The sequence below is a fragment of the Abramis brama genome (genome assembly GCF_963993115.1).
Source record: "Abramis brama genome assembly, chromosome: 15".
Classification (NCBI taxonomy): Eukaryota; Metazoa; Chordata; class Actinopteri; order Cypriniformes; family Leuciscidae; genus Abramis; species Abramis brama.
Genome location: NC_139977.1, coordinates 29,630,462 through 29,658,212, shown reverse-complemented (window position 1 = coordinate 29,658,212; position 27,751 = coordinate 29,630,462). Strand labels below are relative to the sequence as shown.

The window sequence follows — 27,751 nt, the reverse complement described above, 5'->3', positions numbered from 1 at the left end:
ACAATTTTGGTTGGACCTTATTGAGACTTTATCAAGAAGTTTTTGAGATCCTTCAAAGTTTTGGTCAATTTTATTTTAATTCCTTGTCATATGTATCTATTCTATGTATTTATATTTAGTCTTACGGTTATGGGCGATCTTGGGCTTTGTTGTAAATAGTTAATTACACAAAATGTTTAATAAATAAAGAATCTCAAAAAAAGAAACAACATGATTTTAGAAGCACAAATGATAATGGAATGTCCACAAGAATGTGCAGTTGAACTGGTCATTCCATTATCATTTGTGTTTGTTAGGTATTCTTCACCAACAGGCTGCATGTGCAAACGAGTCCATGAATCTTGGTATTAGAAAAGTCTCTTCTATGTGCTGTAATACAGATCTTTGTAATGCCCAAGATGCTCCATGTACTGCCACAGAATAGTTTACAGTCATAATGTCACAAACAGAAGAGGACAGACAAGGTTTAGGTGAATATAACAAGTTTATTATAGTGCAGAGGGAGAGTAATGCAGGGAAGGAATGCAGATGCGATGATAACAGATCGTTGATATGGTGAAGACTTAGCTGAACGGAATGATGAATGTCTTTGCAGGCTGAAGAGGACGTGTCGAACCAGGGTGATGAAGATCGGCAATGACGGAAGAAAAGGACTTTGGGTAAGTGGACAACAATGTAGATAACGCGGGTGAGCAGTCTGAGGCGCTTGTCAGATGAGACCAGACACTGAAGGGAATAGATCGGTGAAATATAAAGGGTGTGTGATGATGAGGTGCAGGTTATCAGATTTCAGGTGATGATGATCGAGTAGACGGAGTGTCGTAATCTGTTGTTGATGTTTAGATAGTTGGTTCCGTTGACTCTGTGACACATAAAACATGTAAATGGTTACATTTGGAAATGTCGCAAGCATAAAGGAAGGTCCATTGTCTATTGTCAACAGGAGCAATGTAATAAGCACAGCTGACACAGTTCGTCACTTACAAGCAGCTTTCTGTTGGTCAACACGGTGTAACTAACTTGAATCCATTTTGGAATCTGCGTAGGGAAAATCTGTCCCTCAAAAAGAAAAGGAAAGTAAATCTAGCGGTTTAGAGGAACATAAAATCAAAGGCGCCTTTAGCCCCGTTGTAACCTACCACATACAGAACTCAGAAAAATACAGCATTTTTGTTTTTAAACCCAAATATTCAACATAGAGGACCTGTAGGAAAACTGGAGGGAAATTTAAAACAATAGAAGACCCAATATTTCACAGAGGGAGATGTAGTGAGTAGCCTACAACTAAAACTGCACTAATAATAATATGTAAATGGTTATATGTAAACATTTAACTTAACTACCGGTCTTGTTTTACTTCTTAATACAACACATAACACAATAATACATAAATCAGCATAGTGCAATTTACAAATCATTAAACATTACACTGAGGAGCAAATGGCATGATGGCGACAGGATCAGCATTAAACAATACACATGATCAGTGACAAACATATCTGTGTAAACATACTCGGTTACTATCGTATAACACCGTCGGGTTTAATAATATATATAATGTCAGTAAGCTCAAAACCAACATAATATACCAATAAGACCGGACACCGTCGGGTCCATTAAGTATGGGGGATATCAGAACCGGCCAAAGACGGGTTTTATAATAATAATGGATAATGTGCTTATGAACAGTGACATGACACGTAGATAAGACCAGACACCGTCGAGTCTTAATCATACCGAAAGGACCTTCGCCTGCAGGGAAGGTACTTCCATGTTATAGAACCTCATAAATGTGGAAGGCGAGGACCAGCCGGCCACCGCACAAATGTCTTGAATAGAAAACCCAGAGGACCAAGCCCATGACGAAGCCATGCCTCTAGTCGAATGGGCTCTAATACCTATAGGGCAAACCTGGCCCACTGAGGTGTACGCCAGAGATATGGCATCCACTATCCATCTGGACAGTCTTTGCTTCGTGACTGGAGATCCCTTGGATCGGCCACCGAAGCAGACAAAGAGCTGTTCTGATTGTCTAAAAGACACAGAACGCTCCAGATAGATTATCAGTGCTCTGACAGGGCAGAGCAAATTAGCCTCCCCATCCTCTGCAGAAGGGGGAAGAGCTAATAATGTGATAACCTATGCTCTAAACGGCGTTGAGAGCACTTTGGGTACATAGCCATGTCTGGGTTTGAGGGTGACTCTAGAGTCATCAAATCCAAACTCCAAACAGGTGGGGCTCACAGAGAGCGTCTGCAGATCCCCCACTCGCTAGATAGATGCCAGTGCCAGCAGGAGAGCAGTCTTTAGCAAGAGAGGTTTAAGATCAACCGACTGGAGCGGTTCAAATGGTGGTCTCTTCAGGGCCCCAAGGACCGTGGAGAGGTCCCATGACGGCACAGACGGAGGTCTGGAGGGGTTCATCCTCCTGGCTCCTTTTGAGATCTTTCCTCAGCGGGACAGGCCAGGGGACTTTGTCCGTCATCTGAACCAGCTCTGGAAACCACGGTCTGGATTTCCAGAGGGGAGCCACTAGGAGGACTGGGCATCCGCTCTCCCTGACCTGATATGATCTGGGGGATCATTGAAACGGGGAGAAACGTATAAAGGGGGCGGCTGGGCCAGAGATGGGCCAATGCGTTCCTGTTCTTCGAGAAGAACACTGCGCAGTGAGTGTTGGTTTTCAAGGCGAAAAGGTCGACTTCGGCCTCGCCGAACACACTCCATATCAGACTGACCGTCTGAGGGTTCAGGGACCACTCGCCTAGGGGAGTGTTGCCCCGTGAAAGCATATCCACACCCAGATTCTGAATGCCAGGGATATGTGCTGCCCTCAGAGAGCTCAGAATGGCTTGCGCCCAGAAGAGGAGGTCTCTCGCCATGGCGTACAGGTTGCCCGAACTGACACCGCCCTGGCGATTTATGTATGCCACCACTGACGTGTTGTCCGTGCGGACTAAGACGTGGTGTCCTTTGAGGTTTGACAGAAATGCTTTAAGGACCAAACAAACTGATTTCATTTCCAGGCATTTGATATGTAAGCTCTGCTCCATGCTCGACCAGAGGCCGGAGGCAGGCTTGCCCTCATGCAGCGCTCCCCAACCTAGGTTGGAAGCATCTGTGAAAACCACTTTCCTCCTGGAAATCACCCCCATGGTCACGCCCTCGTGGTACCAGTCCTGAGCCCGCCAGGGAATCAGGGTCCGTAAACAACCGTGATTCACCGTGATGCGCAGGCTGCCTGACTGCCATGCATGGGCTGGCACATGGCGTTTAAGCCAGTGCTGCAGTGGGGACATGCGCAGTTATCCCATACGGAGTACTGACAATGCGGCTGCCATGAGACCGAAAAGTTTCTGAAACTTCTTGAGAGGTTGGCGCTCGCCTGCCTTGAAGGAGGCTGCCAGCTTCTGTATAGAGAGCACGCGCTCTTGTGTAAGCCGCGCTCTCATCGTTGTAGAGTCGATAACTGTGCCCAGAAAGATCACACTCTGGCTGGGGTTCAGTTTGCTCTTGGATAAGTTGATTTTGAGACCCAGACATTCAAAATGGCTGAGAATCAAAGCTCTGTATGTCAAAAGTTCGGTTCTCGACTGTGCCAGGACCAGCCAGTCGTCGAGATAATTTAGCATGCGCACTCCCTGATGCCTCAGAGGAGAAAGCACCACGTCCATGCACTTTGTAAACGTACGGGGTGCTAGAGACAGACCGAACGGCAGAACCGTGCACTGATAAGACTGCCCCTCAAAGGCGAATCTCAAGAATGGCCTGTGACGCATCCTTTATCTCGGTGAGGTTCAGCCAGAGGTGGCGCTCAAGCACGACCAGGCTAGCCATACTCCTCCCTATAGCCTGTGCTGTAGCTTTGGTAGCACACAAAGCTAAGTCCGTGGCGCTTCGAAGGTCCCGGAAGGCCTCAGGGTCCGGTTCAGCCTCGTCCATCGACTGGAGGAGTTTGGCCTGGTAAACCTGCAGCACAGCCATCGTGTCTCTGAGATGCTGGCACCAGATGGTGGGGTCACAAAAGTTCACAAATGATGTGTTGTCATCCTTTGATAAATCCCAATTTACAGGTGCAATCTTTATTGATCTTACTAAGGCTTTTGATTTGGTTGATCACTATCTTCTTCTTGATAAGCTCTACTCTATTGGTTTGAATCAAAATGCTTTTCTTTGGTTTAACTCTTATCTTCATAGTAGACGACAGTGTGTTGTTTTTCAGGGTTGCCTGTCCGACTATTTACTTGTTGATAAGGGTGTTCCACAAGGCTCCACATTAGGACCGCTTCTTTTTACTATTTTTACTAATGACTTGCCTCAAATGTGCTCTAATTCTTTTGTTCATCTGTATGCTGATGACACTGTTATTTACACCTCTAACTCAGATCTATTACTAATTCAGAATTTCTTACAGTCTGACTTCAACCTGGTACAAAAATGGCTTCATAGTAACAAACTTATACTGAATAGGAAGAAGTCATGTTGCATGTTGTTCGGAACTCGACATAGTCGTGTTTACTCCTCTGAGTTACAAATTAATTTTGATAACGGGACCCTTCTTGAGAAGGTTGACTCATTTGACTCCGACTCTGGATTGACCCAGAACTTTCATTTAAACCACATATTGATTTTATTACTAAAAGATCATGTGACTGTCTAAACTCACTGTACCATTCTATTAATTGTTTCACTCTTCCTGTCAGAAAAAGAATAATTTCTCAGATGATACTGCCTATTATTGATTATGCTGACATTGTTTATCAGAATACCACTGACACCAATCTAATGCCCCTTAATGTTGTATTTAACTCGCTTTGTAGATTTGTTTTGAGGTGTCTTTATAGAATTCATCACTGTTTAATGTATGAATCACTTAACTGGTTGCAACTTAAATCAAGAAGACAATTCCACTGGATACAGTTTATCTTCAAATGTGTTTATTTTAACTGTCCCTCCTATTTAAAACAGTATCTAATTCCATGCAGATCTTCATATCCACTCAGACACATGCAATACCCCTTTTTCTTTGTACCCAGAATTTATAAAGAAGTTGGACGTAGAACGTTTCAATATAAAGCGCCATGGGACTGGAATAATCTTCCTCTTTCCTTGAGATCTATAACTTCTTTTTGCCTTTTCAGATCATCCCTAGCTTTATATCTTAAAACAACTTGTTTATGCTTTTAACTTTTAAGTTAACTTCAATCCTTTGTTCAGTTGTTTATTTGTTAAAATGTCATAGTCTCTCATTTATTTATTTAACTTTGAGTAAACAAACTTAGGTTAGTGTGATGGGTCGGAGTGAGTTGGTGAGAGAATTTGTGTATGAATGAGTTGTGTATGAATGAATTTGTTGGTGTATCTGTAATGTTGTTATTTATTATTATTTTTTCTTTTATTTTTTTTCTTTAGATTTGTCTGTTGTATTCTGTATTTGTGTTTATAGGACCCTCTTGAAAATGAGATGTTGCATCTCAAGAGGCTATCCTTTAATAAATACTACTACATTAATTCATTCACCTTCTCATCAAAGATGGATCTGCAAATCTTTGTTCATTTGTCTTCTGTTCATTCTTTTCACTGGAGGTACAAAATTTTATTTTTTTTACAAAAAGTGTTTGTAATGTTACTGGGTACAAACACAGATCATTGACGTTTTTCTCTCTCTTTAATTACCAAAGGACACTCTCTCATCTGTTATGAGTGTGCAAGTCTGACAAGCTCATGTGACCAGGTAACAAACCGCTCCAATGGATTCTCCAACTGCTTAGGTGCAACACTAGATGTTGATCAGTCCAGTATGATGGATTGAAATATAATGCTATAATTTATAGATGCTGTGACAGTGTTAATGTAAATTATGTTCAACTCGTCTCAGAACGACTCTTTTACTGTGCAATTTCTTCTTTTGCCATTTACAACTGCAAGCATGGAATGTTCGATATACAATTATTTTTGCTGAAATTGTTATTCTGATAAAATAATTTGAAATTTGTTTGAAATTAGAAAAAACATGAATTTAAAGCATTTTCACTAACACTTTACAATAAGGTTCCATTTGTTAACATTAGTTAACTATAAGCTAAAATGAATTAACAATGAAAATACTTCTAAAGCATTTAATAACCTTGTTAATTAATTGTTAATTTCAACATGTACTACTACATTATTTATATCAGATTGTATCTGGTAATATTATTTAATGGACCTGAGCTGACATGAACTAACAATGTTGAATTTTTATTAACTAACATTTTTACTAGTGGTCTTACACTTAAGTGACATGTGAAGGCCAAGTATGGTAACCCATACTTAGAATTTGTCCTCTGCATTGATTTAAACCATCCAAGTTAGTGCACAGTGCACACATTAGAGTAGAGTAGTGAGTAATGAACACACACACACCAAACCATGGACACACACCCGGAGCAGTGGGCAGCCTTTTTGCTGTGGCGCCCGGGGAGTGATTGGGGGTTAGGGCCTTGCTCAAGGGCACCTCAGTAATTTCCTGCCAGTATAGACCTTATGCGCCAGAGAAACAAGAGCGCAGCCATCTTTAGAATATTGTCTTTGAACTTCCGATTTTGCGGTCGCTCTGTCCATTTCAATGGCATCGCTGTTGAGGAGTAATTAGCTGGTGAAGTGGATTTAATTATTGTAAAGTTAACGAAAGTTATCATGAGGATTGTAATGTTTAAAGCAGATGTCTTAACAAATGGCTCTTGACTGGGAAGATTTTTAAAACGAGCCATTCATTCATAAATAGAATACGTAAGATCGCAGCCTTCAGGTTACTAGTCTGACTCTCCAACCATTAGGCCACGACTGCCCCTGGACCTCACATTATTTGGACCTCACTGTATATAGGAGATTCTGTTTGTATTTTCTCTTCCACTTTGCAGTTGTGAGTCTATAAATTATTGAATAGACAGTCATTTTCTATTTTGACATATATAAATAAATTTTCCATCACAATATTTAACTGCTCATTCCTGTATCATTTATGTTTATCAGTAAACACTACTAGACTAGTGAAGGTGAAAAGATGTGCTTTATCAGTTGGCTGTCCAACTGGTTCCATCAACCTCGGCATTGGAAAAGTCTCTTCTTCCTGCTGTGACACAGACCAGTGTAATGCCCAAGATGCGTATTGTACTTTACAGTCTATGGTTTAGATAACATTTAACAAGAAAAAAAAAAGAAGGGTGAAATCTGATTATGATGTCAGATGAAAATGAATGTTGCTTTACAGGTAGGGATGTCCCGATCAGGTTTTTTTGCCCTCGAGTCCGAGTCCGAGTCATTTGATTTTGAGTATCTGCCGATACCGAGTCCCGATCCGATACTTAATACATAAAAAAAGAATAAAGAAGAGTGAAAAAACAGATCCAGGATGTTCCTTATTTTTTATTTAATTCACCTTATTTTAACATTCAACAACTCTGTTAACAAACAGAGCACTTCTGTGAGGTAGCTTGAACAATCAAGTAATACATAAATTCTTCACTTTTGGACTTTAGTGCAACAGTAAATATAAAAAAAGTCTAATATATAAACAAATAGCACCTCAACTTAAAATACCCGGCAGGCATGTAAACAAATAAAAAATAAAAGTGCTACAGTGTTTGCAAAGCCAGTAATGTGCTTTTAGGAACTGCACTCCTAACTCTTACGCCGGTTTCACACTGCACTGTTAGCAGAGCGTGCAGTGCGTATTTTTTTCGCCGCCCATGTTAACAGATTAAACCAGGCTTTAGAGCATTCACACTGCGCGCAGAGGTGGCGCGGCAGTGCGTAGCAGAGCAGAAGTGCCGCGATCGTTTCGGCGCCGAGTCTATTTTTGCTGCGCCGCTTTTGCTGAATTAAAGTAACAATACATTGATCATGGCCATAATACACCGCAGTTTTATCCAAAAAGTGCATTGATGATATCTATTGTGTTTTAAACAGTCAATCAAATGACCAACAGCAATTTAAAAAGAAAACAAATGTCCAAAAACAAACTTGTTGCCAGAACAATAAAAACAAAGATGAACCAAAAGTTATATGAAATTATTAATAAAATAAGCTTCTTGACAAGTCTTTTTTCTTAAATGTATTTAAAAACAAAAAAAAGCAATGCCAACTTATCCATTATAGAGTACTCTGTCTGTAGCCTACACAACCCGCGGTTCAGCCGCGCGTGACAAACGCTGCCAGTGTGAAAGCAAAACGCGCGTGTCCTGCTCCTGCTCACCATACGCACTGCTCCTGCGCTGCTTACGCTCTGCTAACGCGTGCAGTGTGAAACCGGCGTAACTCTGTGCCACCGCATAACTATAGATGTGTTAAAAAATAATGAGAATATATATACATATATATCCGAGTCCTGATCGGGAGGTAACGTCCGATTCCGATCGAGTCTGAAAACACGTGATCGGGCCCGATTTCCGATCACGTGATCGGATCGGGACATCCCTATTTACAGGCAAACATATCGATGAAAGATTAGAAAGACAACATGTTTTTTCTTTGAAAGACATGTTACTATTGTGATGAAAAGACTGTTTATGAATTTTGAAGCACAAATACATTTGGCAGAAGTCAAAAGCTAAACGTAGGCTATAAACAAACTATATGACCGCATGACTTTCAACGCCACCATCACTCAGCTTCCAACAACTCTTTCAGTGTTTGTTTAAAAACAATATCCCTGAAAGTTTGAGTTATAATTGTTTGCGAGAGTATGATTATAAACACAACGAGGCTGTGAAAGCGAATGAGTAGATGAGTTTATCTGTTCGGCTGATGACTTTCTATGTCCCCGGCGGCCTCTGTAGTTTAGCCACTTGTTAGCAACTGCCTTTTACAAGACAAGTAAAAGCTTTTTAAAAAATCATAAGAGGGTATTGCTGATGTATTTTATACTCTAGAATAAAACGTGAAAATATCCTGAGCTTGTGTTCCTTCCCTAGTAAAAAATAAATAAAAATATGTATATACAAAAATGTATTTGAAATACATTTATTTTATGCCAAGTATACTACAAATACATTTACATATTTATGTACTTAATATAAATACCCTCCAATTGTACTTTTGGTACAAAATGAGTTGTTCCAATTTAGCAGACTTTAAGTACGCCAATTTAGTATACCAAAAGTACAAGCGTATTTTTATTAAGTACATAAATATGTAAATGTGTTTGTAGTATACTTGGCACAAAATAAATGTATTTCAAATACAATTTTTTTTTTCACTCTGGATATTATACAGTGATCATACTATTCTTACTAATAGTGATATTAAACACATTTTAGGCTTAATATTAAGATGTGCAGTGTGCAATAAAGAAGTACTAAAAAAGTTTAATTTAGAATATGCATAAGTTTTAAAAAACCCATTCAGAACGATGGAACTCGTTTCTGGGTTTTGACTACATTCAGACTGCATTTCCTTTTCATCAATAAGGTGAGAAGAACCAGCGGTGTAAAAAGCACTTGATTATACTTAAATGAAAATATGGATACTGAATAAAAATTGTAGTCAATTAAAAGTCCAACTGTCACCGTCCTGCTAGTGGGAAGCCGAAGTTTACTTCACTATATTACAATTAAATCCTAATCTTATCTTGACAAACTGTATATCGTTGGAAAGGTCTGAGACTCCTTAATATATATTTTACCACTGTTTTTTGTTACAAATTATGTAGGAATAGTAATAGATGAATTTATGACAAGAGTGCACCTCAAAAAATCGACATCATAAGAGGAGTTCTGACTTTTGTCACAAAAAGTCGATGCACACACTTTTAATAATTGAAACTTTGGTTTTCATGCTAAAACTTCTTAAACATGTAATCTAGTATTTGTCACATACAATTATAAAATAATATTATCCTCTAAAAAGTATAATATATATAGTATCCTCTTAAGTATAACATTGTTCAAAATTGGACTTTGCGTTACCATAGAAACGGTACCGTTCTCTAAATTATTTTATCGGGCTCCTCGCCTTTTGGGGTTGTCATGTTTCATAATTTATTTCAGATATAATATAACCCCTAAATCTACTAAAGCTACTTTTTGATGCCTATTCAGTGATTAAGAAATGTCTTTGTTTCAGTGTGAAAATTTGGGGCATTTGGTTGTTTTTCTCTGCAAGTATTGAATGCGACTAATTAACAAGTAATTCAATTTTTTTTTAAATAACTGATTGACAGCCCTAATTAATATTCAATTTAATATTTATTTACTGTAATATAATTACAATAGCACTTAGAACATCAATATATTTACAAAGTAAATATACACATAATTACACCTGTTCATTTAAATGCCAACTGTTCATTCAACATTTCAGAAAAAATCATTTAATAGTGGGCATCAAAATAAGAGTTTTTAGATCAATAAAAATGACCAATTGATTTTAGTGTTAAAAAATAAGTCATACTGACTTCTACAGAAGCATATTTCTTAACCTCTGAGCTCATAAATAGTCAGTCTTAAAAGGTTTATACATGCCATTTTAAATTTATTTTCTTTATGGAGTGTTTTTAATTGTTTTTTTTTACTTCCAGAACCATACTATTGCGCTTTATTTCTCAGCTAGGCAATATATAGTGACCAAAAAAAAAAAAAAAAAAAAAGTTAAATAATAACGACCTGACCGTAAAGCCTGGGAACACCACTGCAAAAATGTAGAGTACTTGTAGTCAAAATGAAATTGAAAAGTGTAAATAATATGTCTTTAAAAATGTAATTGTCACGCTATACTAAGACAGGAGACCAGAATACAATTTAAACTCAAACTTTATTTGTACACATATGCAACCCCAAGAATCCCTGGAGGCAACTGAAGGTCAAACTCAAAGGCAATGAACTTAAGAGTCTCTTGGAATACTTGAACTCCGGAAGCATCTTTGAATGCTCGAACTCAGGAAATGTCTTTGAATACTCGAACTCAGGAAAGGTCTTTGAATACTCGAACTCAGGAAAGGTCTTTGAATACTCGAACTCAGGAAAGGTCTTTGAATACTCGAACTCAGGAGATAATGGATTCCATAGATGACAGTCTCCGTAGATAATAGTCTTCGTAGATGATAGTCTCAGTCTCCGTAGATAACAGTCTCAGTATATCCTTAACTTAGATGTAGACTCATAGATACACTGAACTTGAATGCAGACTCATAGATGCATGGAACATAGACGTAGACTTGTAGATACACAGAACTCAGATGCAGACTCATAGATACACTGAACTTGAATGAAGACTCACAGATGCATGGAACATAGATGCAGACTCGGTAGACACTAGAACACCGTAGACACTGGAATCATGGAATCAAAACAGGAATGATTCCAGGAAACATGGAATCTCTCACCGATGACCTTAGGAACCAGTGTTTAACCACACAAACTCTTGATACCCCGTCGATACGGGGATCTATCCCGTTTGTGCTGATGGTAAACTCTCAACGACACTGGAATCACCCCGAGTGAGGAAACATGGAATCACTCACCGATGATCTTTGGAACCAGTGACAGATAATCAAACTAGACCCAGAACATAACATCAAGTCACATTAATACCCAGCAGTGAGTGCATGTGAGGGAGCTGAATATAAAGGCTGGTGATGAGGTAATGATGAGGAGATGGGGTTCAGCTGCGGTGATGAGGGAAGTGAGTGCAGGTGTGGATCCAGAGGGATGCTGGGAAATGTAGTATGTGACAGGGCCAGGGAAAACCAGGGAAACCGTGACAGTAATTAAGTAAAAGCACAAGTTTTCAGTTTAAATGGAACTCAATGACTCAAGTAAAGTACATTACATACATAGTAAAGTACATCACAGTATGTTATCAGTCATGTTATCACATCATCATTTTAATGCTTAAATGTATTGTATCACTTGACGTGTTTGGCTACAGTTGCGAGACAAACTGTCTCTGAGTGAAAAGAGAATGTGAACTATTCGTAGACTCAATGACATTTTTTTCATAACATCAGTTGTACCTTAAGCATTATTATGTGTGTGACAGTCCGTTCCAAAGATTAGCAACCACAAATACCTTCTACTGAAAAAAACCCCCAAATCAAGCCTCGTCTGCCCTGTCTGGATCGTATGAATCCTTGTTCAAGCAGTTTTTAACTGTTTTAAGGCATGGTCTACATGGATCAACTTTGCTGTTCTCCATCTGAAAACGAAATGTGCTTTTCTTTCTAACTAAAGATCTTAAAACAAAAATATATAAAACATATGGAACTTTGAGCACAGTAGTTTATTGTGGAAGGAAATCAACACCAGCACATACTGAACTTGCTGGTCCATTTATCATTTCCAAAGGAAATCATTATTTTAAGTTACTGTATGTACATTTTGTTTTACAAGTTCTTGTCACATTGTGAACACATAAGTTACTTAAGGCCCTTTCACATCAGAAACCATAACTAAGGATTACTATATTAATGTCCACAGCAGCAAACAATATTTTTATTCTAAGCGCACGCTTATGTCCTCTGCTGTTTGAAATGCTCAAGCTCAATCTTAAAGCAGGATGGATTCTGATTGGCTGTCAGTGTTTTTATTTTACATTTACATTTACATTTAGTCATTTAGCAGACGCTTTTGTCCAAAGCGACTTACAAATTAGGACTAAATTAAGCGAGTCATTGTGAAGAGGCAAGAAACAACGCAAGAAGCACTCAAAATATGAAGTTTAGGCATTGTTCAGAGTAGCGTAAGCCCGATAAGCGAGGATTTAAAGGGAAAAGGAAAAAGGAGAGAATTTTTTTAATTTATTTTTTTAATGAGGTTAAGTGCTCACGGAAGAGATGGGTTTTCAGCTGTCTTTTGAAAGTTGCCAGGGATTCTGCATTCCGGTGGGGAGAGCATTCCACCAGCATGGAGCTGTGAATGAGAATGTTAACATTTTATCATTCATCAATTGGAAAAAAAATCATTCTGAACTTGATTCCAATGATAGTTTGTCATTATAGTTGTGTGAACTCTGCTATTCTTTTACATTTAGAACAATTTATAGGACTATATATTTTATTGTATATCTATATCTTTTATTGTGAAGATGTTTTTATTAAGATGTTATATATCATTGTCCCAAAATGAAATTTCTGTCATCATTTACACACCCTCATGTTGTTCCAAATGAGTAAAACTTTCTTTCATCTGCAGAAGATATAATGGGTTGCACTTTATTTTACAGTATGTGCACTTACATGTAGGTAACTAGGTAATATAAGGTAACTACATGGGTTAGGGTTAGGTTCAGGGTTAGAACCTATTTATTACCCAGTTATTACTAGAGTAAATAAATAGTATGTACATGGAGAATAGGAAAGTAAAATAAAGTGGGTTACACTTTATTTTAAGGTGTCATTGTTACAGTGTAATTATATATTTAAGTACTGAGTAATATTAAGCAATACGGTACATGTATTACTATGGAGTTATGGTAGGATTAGGATTTGGTTGAGGATTAGTTGCATGTAACTATGCATAATTTACTGTTATTACTATGGTAAGTACACTGTAAAATAAAGTGTTACCATAAAGTGCTACCATATTATGAATGGATTTGGGTCCAAAATAACATTGAACCATTGGCAATATTCCCCCGGCCAAATATCTTCAGGTTTGGAAATTATATGAGGGTGAGTAAATGATGATAGAATTTAATTTTTTTGGTTTTGGAGATTAACTATCCGATAAGTTTACATTTCTTATAAAGAGCAAGATTCATTTCCATACTAGAGCCCTCTGCTGAAGTAGTAATATTGCAAGTAAATAATTTAATATCTACTGTTTTTACTTCATTGTCTTTGTGTTAAACTTTCATTTTCTCATGAAGATCCTCCTCTTTTGAGGAACTATAAAATGGGTGCTGAAACAGGTAAGTTATTACATTCTCCTCCTGATCAAAGATGGATCTGCAAATCTCTGTTTTCCTTCTCTTCATTCTGTTCACTGCAGGTACAGAGACAAATTATGTGTGTTTTTAATATTATTGAATACAAATACAGATCATTGATGTCTCTCTCTCTCTCTCTCTCTCTCTCTCTCTACTAAAGGACACTCTCTCAGCTGTTTTGAGTGTCTGTCGGGCTCTTGTTCACTGACGACATGCTCCAGTGGAAATACCAACTGCCTCAGTAAAACAGAAGCTGGTAAGTCCAGTATGGATTTAGGCATGTGACAGTATAACATTTTCATGTTGCGATAATTGCTGAAGCTTTTATCACAGTACGGTATTATCATGATATTGAATAAGTTGCAAAAAAGTGTTGTCATAGTCATACTATAGGAGGTTTAATAAATGTATTTCTTATAACAAAATGAATTGAACATTTAAATACAATAAAGCAATACACAAAAATGTATAAAGTAAACAAATGTTTCAAACAGATTATATAATTTGCTGTAATTTATTGGTGCTGCAAAATGTAAATATATGTTGAACCTGTCAGTCGTCACAGAGCGGCTACTACTTTTCTGGACAGAATTTACAACTGCATGCATAAAATATTCTATATAATATACTGAAATTAATTTAGCTTTCCCTCAAATCATTATTCCATAACATCATTTTTAAATTTTAAATATTTTTCAAATGAGAAAAAAAAATTATTTAATGGTCATATTATATTACAAAGTTTGTCTTTGCAGGGCCAATCGCTACTTCTCCAGTGACAAGTAAAGTGTGTTTGCCAGCAAGTGCCTGTACAACTGGGTCCGTCAACATCGGCAGTTTAATGTTATCTACTTACTGCTGTAACACAGACCTGTGTAATGTTCAAGATGCTTCAGGTATTGTACTTAAAGTCAACAGTTTACAGTCATAAAACATTAACCAAGAAATACTTGTCATGGGACTTTCTATTGGGGACTGTGACGTCAGCCGGAAGGGAATTTGGGTTTGTTCACACTTGTCAGGTTTGATTCAATTAAAACAAACCCTGGTGCAATTGCTCTATTAGTTGAATAAGTGTGAACTATGAAGGTAATATGATGTCATAAAGAATCGCATGCACAGGGTAAGAATTGTCAAAATCTTCTCTTGCGCATGCAAATTTAATTTATGCTTGCAAACTTATGTAAACTTTTACAATTCTTACCCTGCGCATGCGATTCTTTATGACATCATATTACCTTAGTGAACGCTGCCATCTGAACACTCGTGCCAAACAACCAGACCTCTAAGACCGCTGACATGAACCACACCAAACCAACTCTGGTGAGGCTCGACTGAAATATGAATGCAACACGGGCCAAAGACATCTAAACATAGAAGCCAGTTATTCCAATTTTACAAAAGATTATGAGGACACAACTTTTCATTGGAACAATGAGCACGTATAGTACGTTGTGTGCACAATTAGACCAGAACAAGGTAAAGAAAGCTTGTTTTTCTTCTTCTTCCTGTAGATCCCTCTAATGCCCCGAATGGAAACAAATGTTACTATTGTGATGATCAGAAGAACTGCTCAAAAGTATTGAACTGCTCAGGGATTCAAGACCGCTGCGGTACAGCAACAGGTGAGAAGATGAAGTGATTTTAAAAAAATATATTTTTTTAATCTTATGCATTTGATAAGGTTTTCATATACCAATAACCCGCTTAGACACCTCAGCTTTCATTCATGAATCCACTTCCGTTTTCTTCTTTTTTTCCATCAGTGACTGTGGCAAGTCAGGCAGTGGTTGCAAAAGGCTGTGTCTCTAAATCATTTTGTGACGCCACAACAGCTGCTAGTGTTGGCTTTGGGAAAATCACATGTTGTGAGGGGAACCTGTGTAACGGGGCTCAGAGTGTCACCCAGAGCTTCCTGTTCCTCTGCTGTTCTCTGCTCTCCTACTTCATGATGCACTGAATACAGCAGATCTTCACATTCTACAATCAGACACACTTTACTGAATATATAGCTTGTGTTTTTATCTGTACAAGATTTGATCTGGTGTGGGGAACTTAAAACAATATAGAAAATCTGATTAGTTGAAGGAAATATATATATATTTTATGAAATATTAAACAAAATGTATTGATCACTGAAATAAAATGTAATGATCAACTTTGCATTTGTTTCTGGGTTTATTTTTAAAACATAAAATTAGTGAAAAGGAGGCAGGGCTAATTTGCATATTCACCAGTTATCAGCTTCACCTCGATTCTAATAGCGGTCACAGACTAGAGCAAATGAGATGGCAGGCGATAGTGACTGACGCTTTCTAAACACACTTTGTGCAGCTTTGAAACCTTTGTGAAACGTTTTGATCCAGTGATTCGGGGCTCAAATCAAACTGTCAAAGTCACATGATTTCAGTAAACGAGACTTTGTTACATCATAACCGCTTTGAAATTTTGATGGCTAGCGGCTAGGGGACGATAATCCCTGTGAACTAGGGGTGTAAGGATTCACGCGTTTTCTTGATGCATCGATTACAAATCCTGCAAGAGGGGCTCAAGCAAGCACCCTTCTGAAACCTATAATTAACAAATGGGACACCCTACGGTCTTGTGGACTTAATGGACACACGTATGCGGCTGTCGGTCCACAAGACCGCAAGTGCGCATGAAGTGTGTAATTTGGGACAGGGACTATCACATGAGCAGATGACAGCTCTCTCACAATAGACCCTTTCACATTTACGGGTTTCTCAGAAGCAGAAGTCGTCATAGTTGGGTAAAGTTCTATAGCGGTGAATGAGAGACTACATTAAAATATATTTTTTTATAATAATAAAAAATAATAATGGAAGCAGTGCATGTTTATATACCTGGAACACTGTAATAAGTTCCTACACAATAGTTAACATGAACTGACAAAATAAAGCCTTTTTAAAACTTTCCTTATAAATGATTAAAATAAGAATCATTAAGATGACAAATAAGGGTGAAACAGCATTTTTTAAAACAAAGTTCTAAATTGCTTGAGAATTGTTGTTTTTGAAACTGTTAGAGGTTAGCAGATTTGTTTTCTCATTATGTAATTTATTAAGCTTTTCTCACAGCTCCAGGCAAAACATGTCCTGCGGTGTGTCAAATATTGAAATATTATTAATTTCAAATACAAATCAGGTATGTTTTAAGTTTAACAAGTATTCTTAAAGAATGATCATTAAAATGATTTTTTCACAGCTGTTTTTCGATTATATTCTTTGCTTGTGCAATCTTTTACCACTCACTCCAGTGTAAATATTGTGTAAAATGAGAAAAAATATTTGAAAATGTTTATTTATTTTTTATATAGTTATATTATGCAATGTTTTCAAATGCATATAATTATTTAAGCTACATAGTAAAAGTCGTTTAATTGAGTTTGAAGTGATGTCACACCACAGGAAGAAATGAGACACTGTATGAACATTTATGGTGAAATGTATTGAATACTTTTGTAACAAACAAATTCATTTGCATCTCTATTTGAACATTAATGAAAATGCAACATATCAGAACAATCTTATTACTTAGTGTATGAATTTGAACTAAAAACATAGTGAACAAGACATACTGAATAATTAACATTTTGGAGGCGTCAAATCAGACCCAGTCATAAAGACCATTAATTTCTATTTTTAACTTAAAAGACTAAACAAATATCTTGTTTATCAAGAGAAAGTCTTTAAAATCATGCTAAAATAATTAAAAGCATGTTAAAATCATCAATTCAGCTCTTTGAACAAAGATTCCAGTGAACAAGAGAAATTTTACATTCTGGAGTTGTCACTAACAAAAGATCAGACCATAAACATGACAAGCTGTTAGAGCCAAAATTTAATAAAAAAAAAGATGTAGAAATTATTTCACAGGAGAAATGGCAAACTTATGTGTTGAACATGAGCCAGTCCATGTTCGTTAACTTCACAACTCGACCATGGGGCTCAGGCTCTGAAATCTTACCAATTATGTCACTCCGCGAGTAGTAAATTGTATCTTCTTTGTCAGGCCACTGGAAGGCATTCTTGTTTCCATGTTGAACCATACAGTTTGCCTGTATTTCCTCTCCCTGAATATTCAACACTTGGCCCACATATCGCTTCTCATCATATTTTACTAGGTTGAACTTTCCCACTTCAAACACTTGGTCTTGGTCACTTTCAACATCTTCATCCAAGAAGGACGGGGTAGGGATAGGGGTAATCTCTTGAGCTGGACTGTCACCAGCCATTGTGACTTTTGTAACCTTGAAGCAGCCACACACTTTTGGGTAGCTGCAGAAGCAACTTACTGCCCTATGAAACACCTCCCCTGGTGTTGTAGAGAAAAACTAGTGTGTACCTAGTATGCCTTTCACAGCAGGGAGCACAGGAGGGAGCAGTTTGTCAAATTCTTCTATGTCCTTTTCCTCTATCCATTTCATTTGGATTTTCATCTCCTCTTTGCTGGACAAGAAGTCAAAGAGGGCCTCTGCAGTTTGCAGATCAGCTCCCCTTTGGACAGCCTGAAATGCCATCCACAAATGCTTCACACAAGCTCCAACCCCATCAGGAGCTCCTTTTCCGTGGCCCCGTTCACTGTAATTCCATGTGAGACACTGGAGCCTCCAGGTAAATAGCAGCGTACTCATTAGGAAACAATTTGCCTTGTTGCGATACTGTGTCACAGGACCATCACTGATGAGGTGGAGTGACTAAACTGTGTGTCATGCTGCATTTGGAGGTCTTCAATGACTGGCTGTAAGTGAGCCCATACAGCACGCTCATCATGCCTCAGAGATTTTGAGACGGTTGCAAAGCTCTGAATGGCCGTTTTGGTGTAGGCAACCACTGTATGTATGGTTACTTGGTTTCTATTTCCACCAAAGTGGAAAGATTGAATTTCTGTGTTCAGTTTGCATCCATAATTTTCAGAGAAATCAACGTGCAACACCAAATCATTTTCTTGCAATTTCTCCTTTAACTCCCTCATTTTGGCTGATTGGTGCATCCAATTGAATTGATGGGATGCAATTGACTCCAGGTCACGCTGGAAGGTCTCTGCCAGCTTTCCCAGCGTTCCCTCAACCCCTTTTTTAACCCAGTTCATGAACACCTTTTCCCCTACAGTCACCTTCACCCGCTCCCACTGCTCCCACCTAGCGAATTCATCAGGATTGTGTGAGTTGAGACGCACCTCATCAAAACAGCAGTTGGTGCACTGTCTGTACATACATTTTTGTTCCTCTGTGTTACAAGTAATGGAGGAAAGAAGATTAGACAGGCTTTTGGTTGAAATCATGCCTTTAAAAACCAAAGAGTCAATCAGTAGTCGCATGTTTTCATGCTGGTAGCATGCACAGGTATTTCTATCTGTTGGCCTGGTCTCTGTTATGTGCTTGGGCCTGTAGCAAGCAAACTGCCGGGACGACATTTGCATTGTGAAGCTAGATTCTTGGTTGTATTCAGAGTGTAGCTCACTCATGGTTTTGGTCAAAACCCGCCGCTGCATTTTGTTGTTTTTCCGGCCCACAGTATCCCTTTTCCCTGCCAAGAGCCTGCTGTTTTCATCCCTGGAAAGAAAGTTGGTGACTTGCTGTTTTTTTTGTGTCGCTGCTCTCTTCGTTGAAGATCTGAGGGTAGGTTGACGTGCTTTCGTAGCTTTATTCCAGCGATGCTTTTGAACCCTCATTTTACTATTGGCTTTTTTCATGCCATCGAGCATTGCTTTTAGCTAATTGTTTTCTCTTTCCAGCCTCTTAATTTTTGCTGTCAACTTGGGTGGACAAACCTCTTGGGGGGGACTTGGAATAGGGGAAATAGAACCATGAGCAGGAGAAAGATGAACTGGACTAAAGGACACATCAAGGTCTTTGGGTTATGGGGGAGTAATATCCAAAATGGCTGCCAGATCCTTCTTCTTCCTGTTCCTTGTCTTTGTCTTCTTCCATTCCTCATGAAGCGTTGCTCTCTTATGTTTTGGGAGGCTGGTTATATTTCGTGGTTGAATTTCTCCTTTAGCTTTCTTTTCTTGATATCTGTTGATGGAACAGAGACAGCTGTTACATGTTTTCTATACAAGTGTACGTCTTAGAGAATGTTTCACTCAATTTCCCTATTATAAACTCAATTTCCCTATTATAAACTTATTTACTTTCTCCTTCTCTCCCTAAGGATCTCCTCATGCCTGGCTTCTTCCTGTGCTAACCTTTCCCGGTACCTCCTTGTCCTTTCTTTGCTCATGCCTAAAAACTGACAAAAATCACTTTAAAAACAATGATCAGTGACTGTTAACATACACATACAACAAACAAATGAAGACAGATATATATTTATGTTTAATATATGTATAATATAGGTATATTATATATAATATTTACAATATTTGTTTAATATATATATAGAGACAGATATATTTATATTTATGTTTACTATTGCAAACATAACAGATGAGAATCTAGCTAGACATCTGACTTAATTATGTCACACCACAGGACTCTTTCACCTTTGCAGCCATTTTGAGTCATTGCCATACAAGACTGACCTTGAGCATTACAGTAACTGAATAAATTCATTGTTTTAAATCTGAATATGATTTTTATTTTTTTTTATTTTTCTCGAACTAGATCAGTCACACCACAGGACTATCCAAAATGGACACGTACATGGTCTGACAGAAATGATGAAATTTATCAAATTAATAAGAGATTAACACAAACCTTTTAACCTCCTTAAAGGCACAATATGTAACTTTTTTGCTTTAAAAATAGCAAAAATCACTATATCTATGTTATATATATTTTTTAGTTGTGTATTTACATTATCCCGACTGTTTCCAACAACTTTCAAACCAGGAGAAATTTGTAATTTAATTCGAGAAACGTCCCGTTTCTTTATTTCCGTTTTGTCGCCGCCAATGCCGTCATATCCGCGTTGTCCCTGGTTTCCGCTCGTGCTGCCATGGCAACCAGAGCTATGAACCAGAGCCGTCTGATAGTAAACAAAGCGACTGACGCGGACGACTTTGTAGTTTGCAATGTCTATTTGCACGCTGTTGTTGTTTCGTTCAAACATTATGGACCATGGCAAGCAGACTTTGGATAAAAAAAGGAGAACTAAAACGAGAATCAATATCAGCGCGGTGTTTTCGAGATGCCGAGAGCTCCCATAGACAGTATATAAACAAGAGCTCCACGTCCGAGACTTCAACTGCTCCTACATGTACTTTATTAAACAGGTGAGCACATTTACATGAAACTAATCAATGTTTTATAGTTCAACAATGATAAAATGTCAGAATATGATCTTTATGTTATTGGGTCATTCTACAGAAACGTCCATTTTTGGTATGGCAAGATGTCTTAAAATTGATTTCTTTTTCTAACATTTAAACTTACACCACATTATTAGTTTAACGTTACCCTTTGACTTTATGAATACGCATAAATGACAGCTTAATGATTTTTTATATTTTTTGTACATTTATTTAAAGACCGCATGTACCATTTTTTTGTCACTGGTGTTAACTTACCTTACTTCTTTGGCAATATTAAAGGTTTTTATTAAATATTATTTCACATTTTTTTCCAGCACATGTAGACAGAGTTAGCGAAAAATAATAATAATGCAACAAATAAGGAAATTATGTTTTATTTATTTTAATCAGGTTTGTTAAAAGTGTGCTTGAATGAGGTTAGTTCATCTGCGCTACCATCTATTTGCTATAACAATGAAAATATTTGAAAACCAGTTAAAATCAAGTAATGATGCAATCCTTTAAATCTTAAAGGCAGGGTAGGTAGGAATGGTCTAAAAAACTTCTTTTTCAAATTTGTTTAAACTTTATGTACATATCAATACATAATTAAAATGTAAGTACTCTGAAAAAGAAAGTATAAAAATCGAGTGTCTGTAGACCTCTCAGGACTGTTTTAAAGACAGTTCATTATTTCCATTCACTCCACCCCCTCCCTTCTGGGCTCCTTCCAAAGCCACGCCCCCAAAACACATGAACGCGCGACTCCAACCGCTGAGCTGAAGACGCATTATTTACCTGAGACAAGCAGAGAGGAAGGAGCACAGTGCATGTAGTGACATCATGTCAGAATCACATGTAATAAAAAAATCTAACGCTAATTGCTTATGAAAATAAACAAATAAGATGTATTTTAGTACTCACTATCAAGCTAGCATATTGATATTGGTAAATTTAAAATATATATTTTTTGATTCGCTAACGAGCTAGTTATATAAGCTAAAAACAGGTTGCATTGATACACTTTTTTACATTACCATCAGTTATATTGTGATGAAGATGAATTTCGTGTAAGATTCATAACATATGGTGTTCTGCATGTAGGGGTGGGAGATATTGACAAAAATGAATATCTCGATATTTTTTTCCAATATCTAGATATCGATATTCAGGCGATATTTTTGCCATCCTTCAAAGAAATGTGAGCAAACTGGCAAAGAAGGTCCAGTTGGTCTTTTGACTTGCTGCATTTGACCTGTATTATTCTAGGCTATAGAAAAAAACAATAAAGGAGCTAACTAAACAGAATCTGTGGCAGCCCCTACTTTTTCCACTTACAAAAAAAAAAAAAAAAAAAAAAACTTAACTAGGCACTTCTTGCAACAGTGATTATTAAATCAAACAACAATATTGTTGATGATCAATCAACATTTTCAAAACAGTATAAATCCATTCATTTTTTCCCCAAAACGCTATAAATCCTTTTTTTTTTCTTTTTTTTTTTCTAAATTTATGGTTTGTCTTTTTAAAAAAGTTTTTGTCTTTTATTTTTCGTGTTTGCATTTATGAGGAAAAAACAATATTACTTGACATTTCTCCATTATGGACGCGAGCGCTCTGAAAGCTGCACTAAGACTTTCAAACTTTAACAGAGACCTCAAAACAGAAAGCACAAAGCCTTTCTTTAAAACGAATTTCGTTTTGTATTAATTGTATCTTAATTTTAATATATTTTTTTTTCATTAATTCATTAATATTTTCATTCCTGGATTAAATACATAAAGTAAATATAGGCTATCAATCACAACATAAGGTGCTTGAACTGGAGATTATATCATCGTGAACCGAACCGTAGCCTCGCCTCACAGGCCTAAAAAATGTGGAATATATTTACAGAAATCTGGTTCTAAACAAAACCATCCAAAACAAAATAAAACTATGTAGCCTAAATGTGCATTTCTCCGGTGCATGCGTTCACTAGCCTACTGCGAAGATCGCGAGTCAAATATCGTCAACTTCATCTTTGCAGCCGACACAGAAATTAATAAACAATTAAAATGTCTTATTGCAATATTTTACACATTCATAATCATTACTTTTGCTGGTTCTTTGAGGCAGCTTTTTAGGTTTATGGCGTTTTGGAAAAGAGCTCTTCGCGTACAAACACCGTTTCACCAAGGCACAGCAGCCCTTCAGCACATAAGAACAAAAAGAGAAAAAGCACGGACTTACTAATTACGAAACTTTGATGTGGTTGAACAGCTGAAACAGTCACAAATTCCTCTGCAACGCAAACATTCTCAGTACGAGTTATGAAGGAAGAGAACAGCATTACAGTTTTCAGCGCGTCCTCCTTTGATTGCTGTGTTGTGACTGGAAAAGTGCGTGCAGGAGCACATGCGCAAAATGTAGGTTTGTAAAATGTCCTTTTGTAAAATAAAAATAATTTTAGGGCGAAGCAGAGGAGGTCGTGCAAGAGGCCGTGGCGTGCAACTAGGGTCCGAGGAAGTAGAGGCTGAGGACGGGGTGGTCGCTGGAAAGCTACGCCGATATTGACACGCGTTTTATTTCTTTGTTTATCCAAAGACTTTTTGTTCATTACCTTTTCTTGTACTGTCTTCTTTTTTTGCCTTGTTTGCCTTCACTAACTGCATGCCGGTAATGTGAATTTTGATTGCTCTTTCTCTGCCATTGTTTTGCTATTCCTAGGTTCCGTGCCTCTCGAATTCCTCAAATCAAACGTGCGCGCGCAAGTGGGCAGATCCCGTGGCAAAAGGGTGGTTGCCATGGTTGCGAGAGAGAGTGACAGTCGCCTAAGCCAATCCTTTGATTCGTCCCGAATCGAAATAATGAGCTGTGTTTAATACAGATTAAACGGTCTAGAGTCACTTGATTTTTATACTCTTTTTTTCAGAGTACTTACATTTTAATTATGTATTGATATATATAGAAAGTTTTAACAAATGTGGATCTTTTATTTTTATATAGTCCTACCTACCCTGCCTTTAACTTTTGAGTGTAGCAGAATTAAATGGATGTAACATTATTACTATGTCACATGTGACATTGCATACAATGTGACAGAAAAAAAGACAGTAACACCAGTGACACAATAAAGTTTATCTATAAATGGGAGTCACCGGTGTTTCTGGTGTTACCCATAAGAAAGGTGACACCAGTGACAGTAACACCAGTGACAATTTTCATGAAAAATTAATTTTACAAAATGGCTGCTGCAAGGTAACAAACCACATGTTGTCAATCATGGTATACTAACTAAATTAAGTAGTTTAATCCATTTGTATTCTAGTTTTTTTACAATTACCTAACAGTAAAGTAGGTCATACCAGTGACTTCAACTAAAAGCTTCATATGAAATCATGAGATAAATGAGAAGATTTCTGATAACTGAAAAGAGACAGTGGATCTACCATGGGCTTTTCTTCATAGATATTCAGGAAACTGGAAGAAGGAAGTTGAGTGATGTCATCAGTGTGATTTTTATTTCAAAATAAGAGATTTTTGTTTAACGGTAACACCAGTGACACAACTCCAGGGGACCACTACTTTCATTATACATTTTATAATATTTATTCTGCATTTTTTTTATATATATCATTTACATAATATATTTGCTAGTTATGTATACATTATTGTATTTTAAATGGTGTAAAAATCTGTTATTGACCTCAAAATAAAGCATTTTCCCTCTGGACATGACTGTGGGGACGAGCACTTCTGTGGTGCTTGGAATTCTATATAATTAATAAAAATCAAATATTGCCACATTGATGGCTCAAGAAGGTGTAATTGTTCAAATAACATATTGTTTTATTTTAAAATGCAAAGAAATTGTAACCCTAACGTGTTTTTTAAGTGTAATATTTCTGTAAAGGCTAGGGACAGAAAAATGGACATTTTCATAGAATGACCCTATTCTAATGTTGATCTAGTTTACTGCTAGTCTCATACAGACAAACTAACACATACATTTCAACACATTCAAATGCAGTTTAGTGTGCTAGTGTAATGTTAGACCAAGTGAAACAGCGCTGCGTTACCTCACAAGTTTAATTTGTCTAATAAACTGACCTGTGAGTAGTAATTCTGCGTGTAGTTCGGTAGAATGAAATGTCCATATTCCTTTTATATCCGCGGGACTCGCGTCGCGTTTGGAGCTGATAGCTGTCTCTTAGCAATCCCGAACTGCTTCATATCACAGTCATGATAAAAACATCGATTATTCAGTCATCCATAAACATTATTAGATCGGTTGGCTTGACGTTGACGACAAGATCCATAATTCTTAGCACAGGGTTCCCACTCTAAACCAAATGTCAAATTCCCTGACTTTTCCCTGACTTTCACTGACTAAAAAGATGAATTTCCATGACCTATAATGAACGGCAAAACAGGCTGCTGTTTTGCGGAGCACTGAGCTGTTTTGTTTTGTAGAAAGCCTTTCTTTAAAGTGAATTTCGTTTTGTATAAATTGTATCTTAATTTTAATACATTTTTCATCAACCAATTGCCTGTATTTAATAAATGAGAAGCAAATATACACGTGCACGTGAACTGGAGCGAATCTCATCATAAATTAACCGAAACTCGGTGTATGCCTCACATACATGAGAAATACATCTGAAGATAGCTTGGAATGTCTTTAAACGAAACAATTCAAAATGAAAAGAAATAGGCTACTCTCTGATTATGTAATCCATGATGTGGGACCTGATATTCATTTAGCCTATGTGATATTCATGCTTTTTTTCTTACAGTAAAGCACAGTCCACAAACAACCTCCCTATAATAAGACAAATCTCTGGAGGCATGCTCCAAGCACACTCTCATCTCATCCCTTTTCCCACATTTGTAGTAATGACACTATAACCAAACCGGAAATTGTAACGCGTGCGCACGCAAAAGTTTCTCGTGAGCACGCAAAAGTTTCTTGTGTGCACGTGAAAGTCCATATTATTTTTTATTTGCAAAGGTCCCCTCAGGGGCTCCGTAGAAAGATGTGTGAAACAGCGCGATAAAAAAATCGGTATCCACCTTGATCTGCTTTAAACAATGCGCGCTGCCATAACGACGACTCCGGTTGCCTACTTCCGGTTCGTAGCGCTTGACCTGTACTAGCAGCGAGAGAATGAGTTCAAGCTCCTCATGTGCTGTTGTTGGTTGTTTTAACAATTCAAAGAAGATTTCAAACTTTTTAGAAACTGAGTGTTTCGACCATAAGATAAGAAGGAGATAATGCCCATATCCGGTTCCGTATCAGATACATTCAATAAAGTAAACGTTTAGAGTGGTTAGCGTTAAAACTGAAGCATAAGAAAAAAAGTCGGATTTCGGGTTGTTATGGACAAGTAAAAATTACATTATTGTATATATATGAAATACAATTATAATAAAATTCTAAGTTATGACTACTGTATACTGTACTGTTTTTATTTTTAAAACAATGTAATGTAAAAAGTAAACATTTCGGCTTGTTTGACTCGGCTCACTGAAAAGAGCCGGTTCTTTTGACTCGCGGCTCTTTAAAAAATAAATTCTTATCTCCTTCTTATCTTATGTACCTGGAACACTGTAATAAGTTCCTACACAATAGTTAACATGAACTAACAATACTTTTAAAGCCTTTTTAAATTTTGCCTTATGTAAATTATTAAAATAAGAGTCATTAAGAAATAACATGTAAAAATGGATAAAAGTTTTTTTGGCCCCACACGAAGGTCGACGTGTAGGCTAAATCGCACCCAGACTAGTACATTAGGGGAAACTTTTAAATAATCCTGTGAATGCACTTTTTAAAAACGCAGAATCTAATAGTTAATCGGATCGGCATCAAATTTTATTGTGAATTATTTCAAATTGAGTTCTGAATTAGAAAAAAAAATTGTTCTTGAATCGAACACCTATGGATCATGAATCAAATCGATTCTCTGTCTACCCAAATATTCACAGCCCTACTGTAAACCCATAAACCAGTGTCTATATGTTTTTTTAAAGGTAAAAAAAAAATATATATATATATATTGTAGATACTTTTAAATGTCACATTAGTACAATAAAAAGGAAGAGATTCAGTTAATAACATCTTATTGGCCTGATTAACCAAGCTCTCCAAAATTTACTCAAATCACATGGACTGCAAAAAGATGTGCTATTAAATCCATTTGTGACGGGCCTCTGCTAAAGCTGAGAAAAGAGGCTGTAACATGTAAATAAATGTTTTATAAATTGGTATACTTTACTAAACAAGGCAATTTCTGAAATCAAGTTTGGAGTAATGCTAAAGAACTTCAAAATAACTTCAAAAGATATATTGCAAAATAATAATAATAATAGCTTTCTATAATAATTCTTTTGGCACTGTTGTACTGTAGTAACAGTGGTTTAAATAAAGTGTAAAACTGTATTTAGCATCATTGATCAGCAGGTGGCAGCAGATTATATTTTTACCAAAATAACACTGCATCTGCTTGACATCAAACAGCTTAATGCAAAATTTGTTTTGTTTTTTTGTTTTTTTTCACAATTATGTAATGTTGGTAGTAAAGTCTTATCATATATCAGAGAAGAC

General features: G+C 37.1%; 2 protein-coding genes across 4 annotated transcripts in view; one reads left to right on the top strand and one right to left on the bottom strand.

The window, feature by feature from the left end:
* The first annotated feature begins 13,897 nt into the window (after positions 1–13,897).
* Positions 13,898–16,068, top strand: LOC311098132 (uncharacterized protein). The gene is made up of 5 exons (XM_084138207.1): positions 13,898–13,967; positions 14,066–14,161; positions 14,661–14,801; positions 15,420–15,530; positions 15,672–16,068. Exons 1-5 carry the CDS (start codon positions 13,919–13,921, stop codon positions 15,863–15,865), a joined length of 591 nt encoding a protein of 196 aa, XP_083994333.1. The 5' UTR covers positions 13,898–13,918; the 3' UTR covers positions 15,866–16,068.
* Positions 16,069–17,305: 1,237 nt separating this feature from the next.
* LOC311096802 (uncharacterized protein) overlaps positions 17,306–27,751 on the bottom strand; it is a 60,544-nt gene continuing 50,098 nt past the window's right edge. Inside the window, exons 1-2 of one of the 3 annotated variants that reach the window (XM_084136195.1) lie at positions 24,594–24,611; positions 17,306–19,945 (exon numbers count right to left, since the gene is read on the bottom strand). In XM_084136195.1, the coding sequence (XP_083992321.1) occupies positions 18,592–19,632 (1,041 nt within the window). In that variant the 5' untranslated portion in view covers positions 19,633–19,945; positions 24,594–24,611 and the 3' untranslated portion in view covers positions 17,306–18,591. Of the gene's footprint in view, positions 19,946–24,509; positions 24,612–27,751 lie in introns of those variants that run through there. The other 2 variants (XM_084136196.1, XM_084136194.1) reach the window with 2 other exon arrangements.

Excerpts from the sequence above, each read along its gene's own strand:
- LOC311098132 (XM_084138207.1), top strand. The coding sequence starts at position 13,919 with ATGGATCTGCAAATCTCTGTTTTCCTTCTCTTCATTCTGTTCACTGCA. Across the intron at positions 13,968-14,065 it reads CTTCATTCTGTTCACTGCAG|GACACTCTCTCAGCTGTTTT; the intron begins GTACAGAGACAA and ends TCTCTACTAAAG. Across the intron at positions 15,531-15,671 it reads CCGCTGCGGTACAGCAACAG|TGACTGTGGCAAGTCAGGCA; the intron begins GTGAGAAGATGA and ends TTTTTCCATCAG.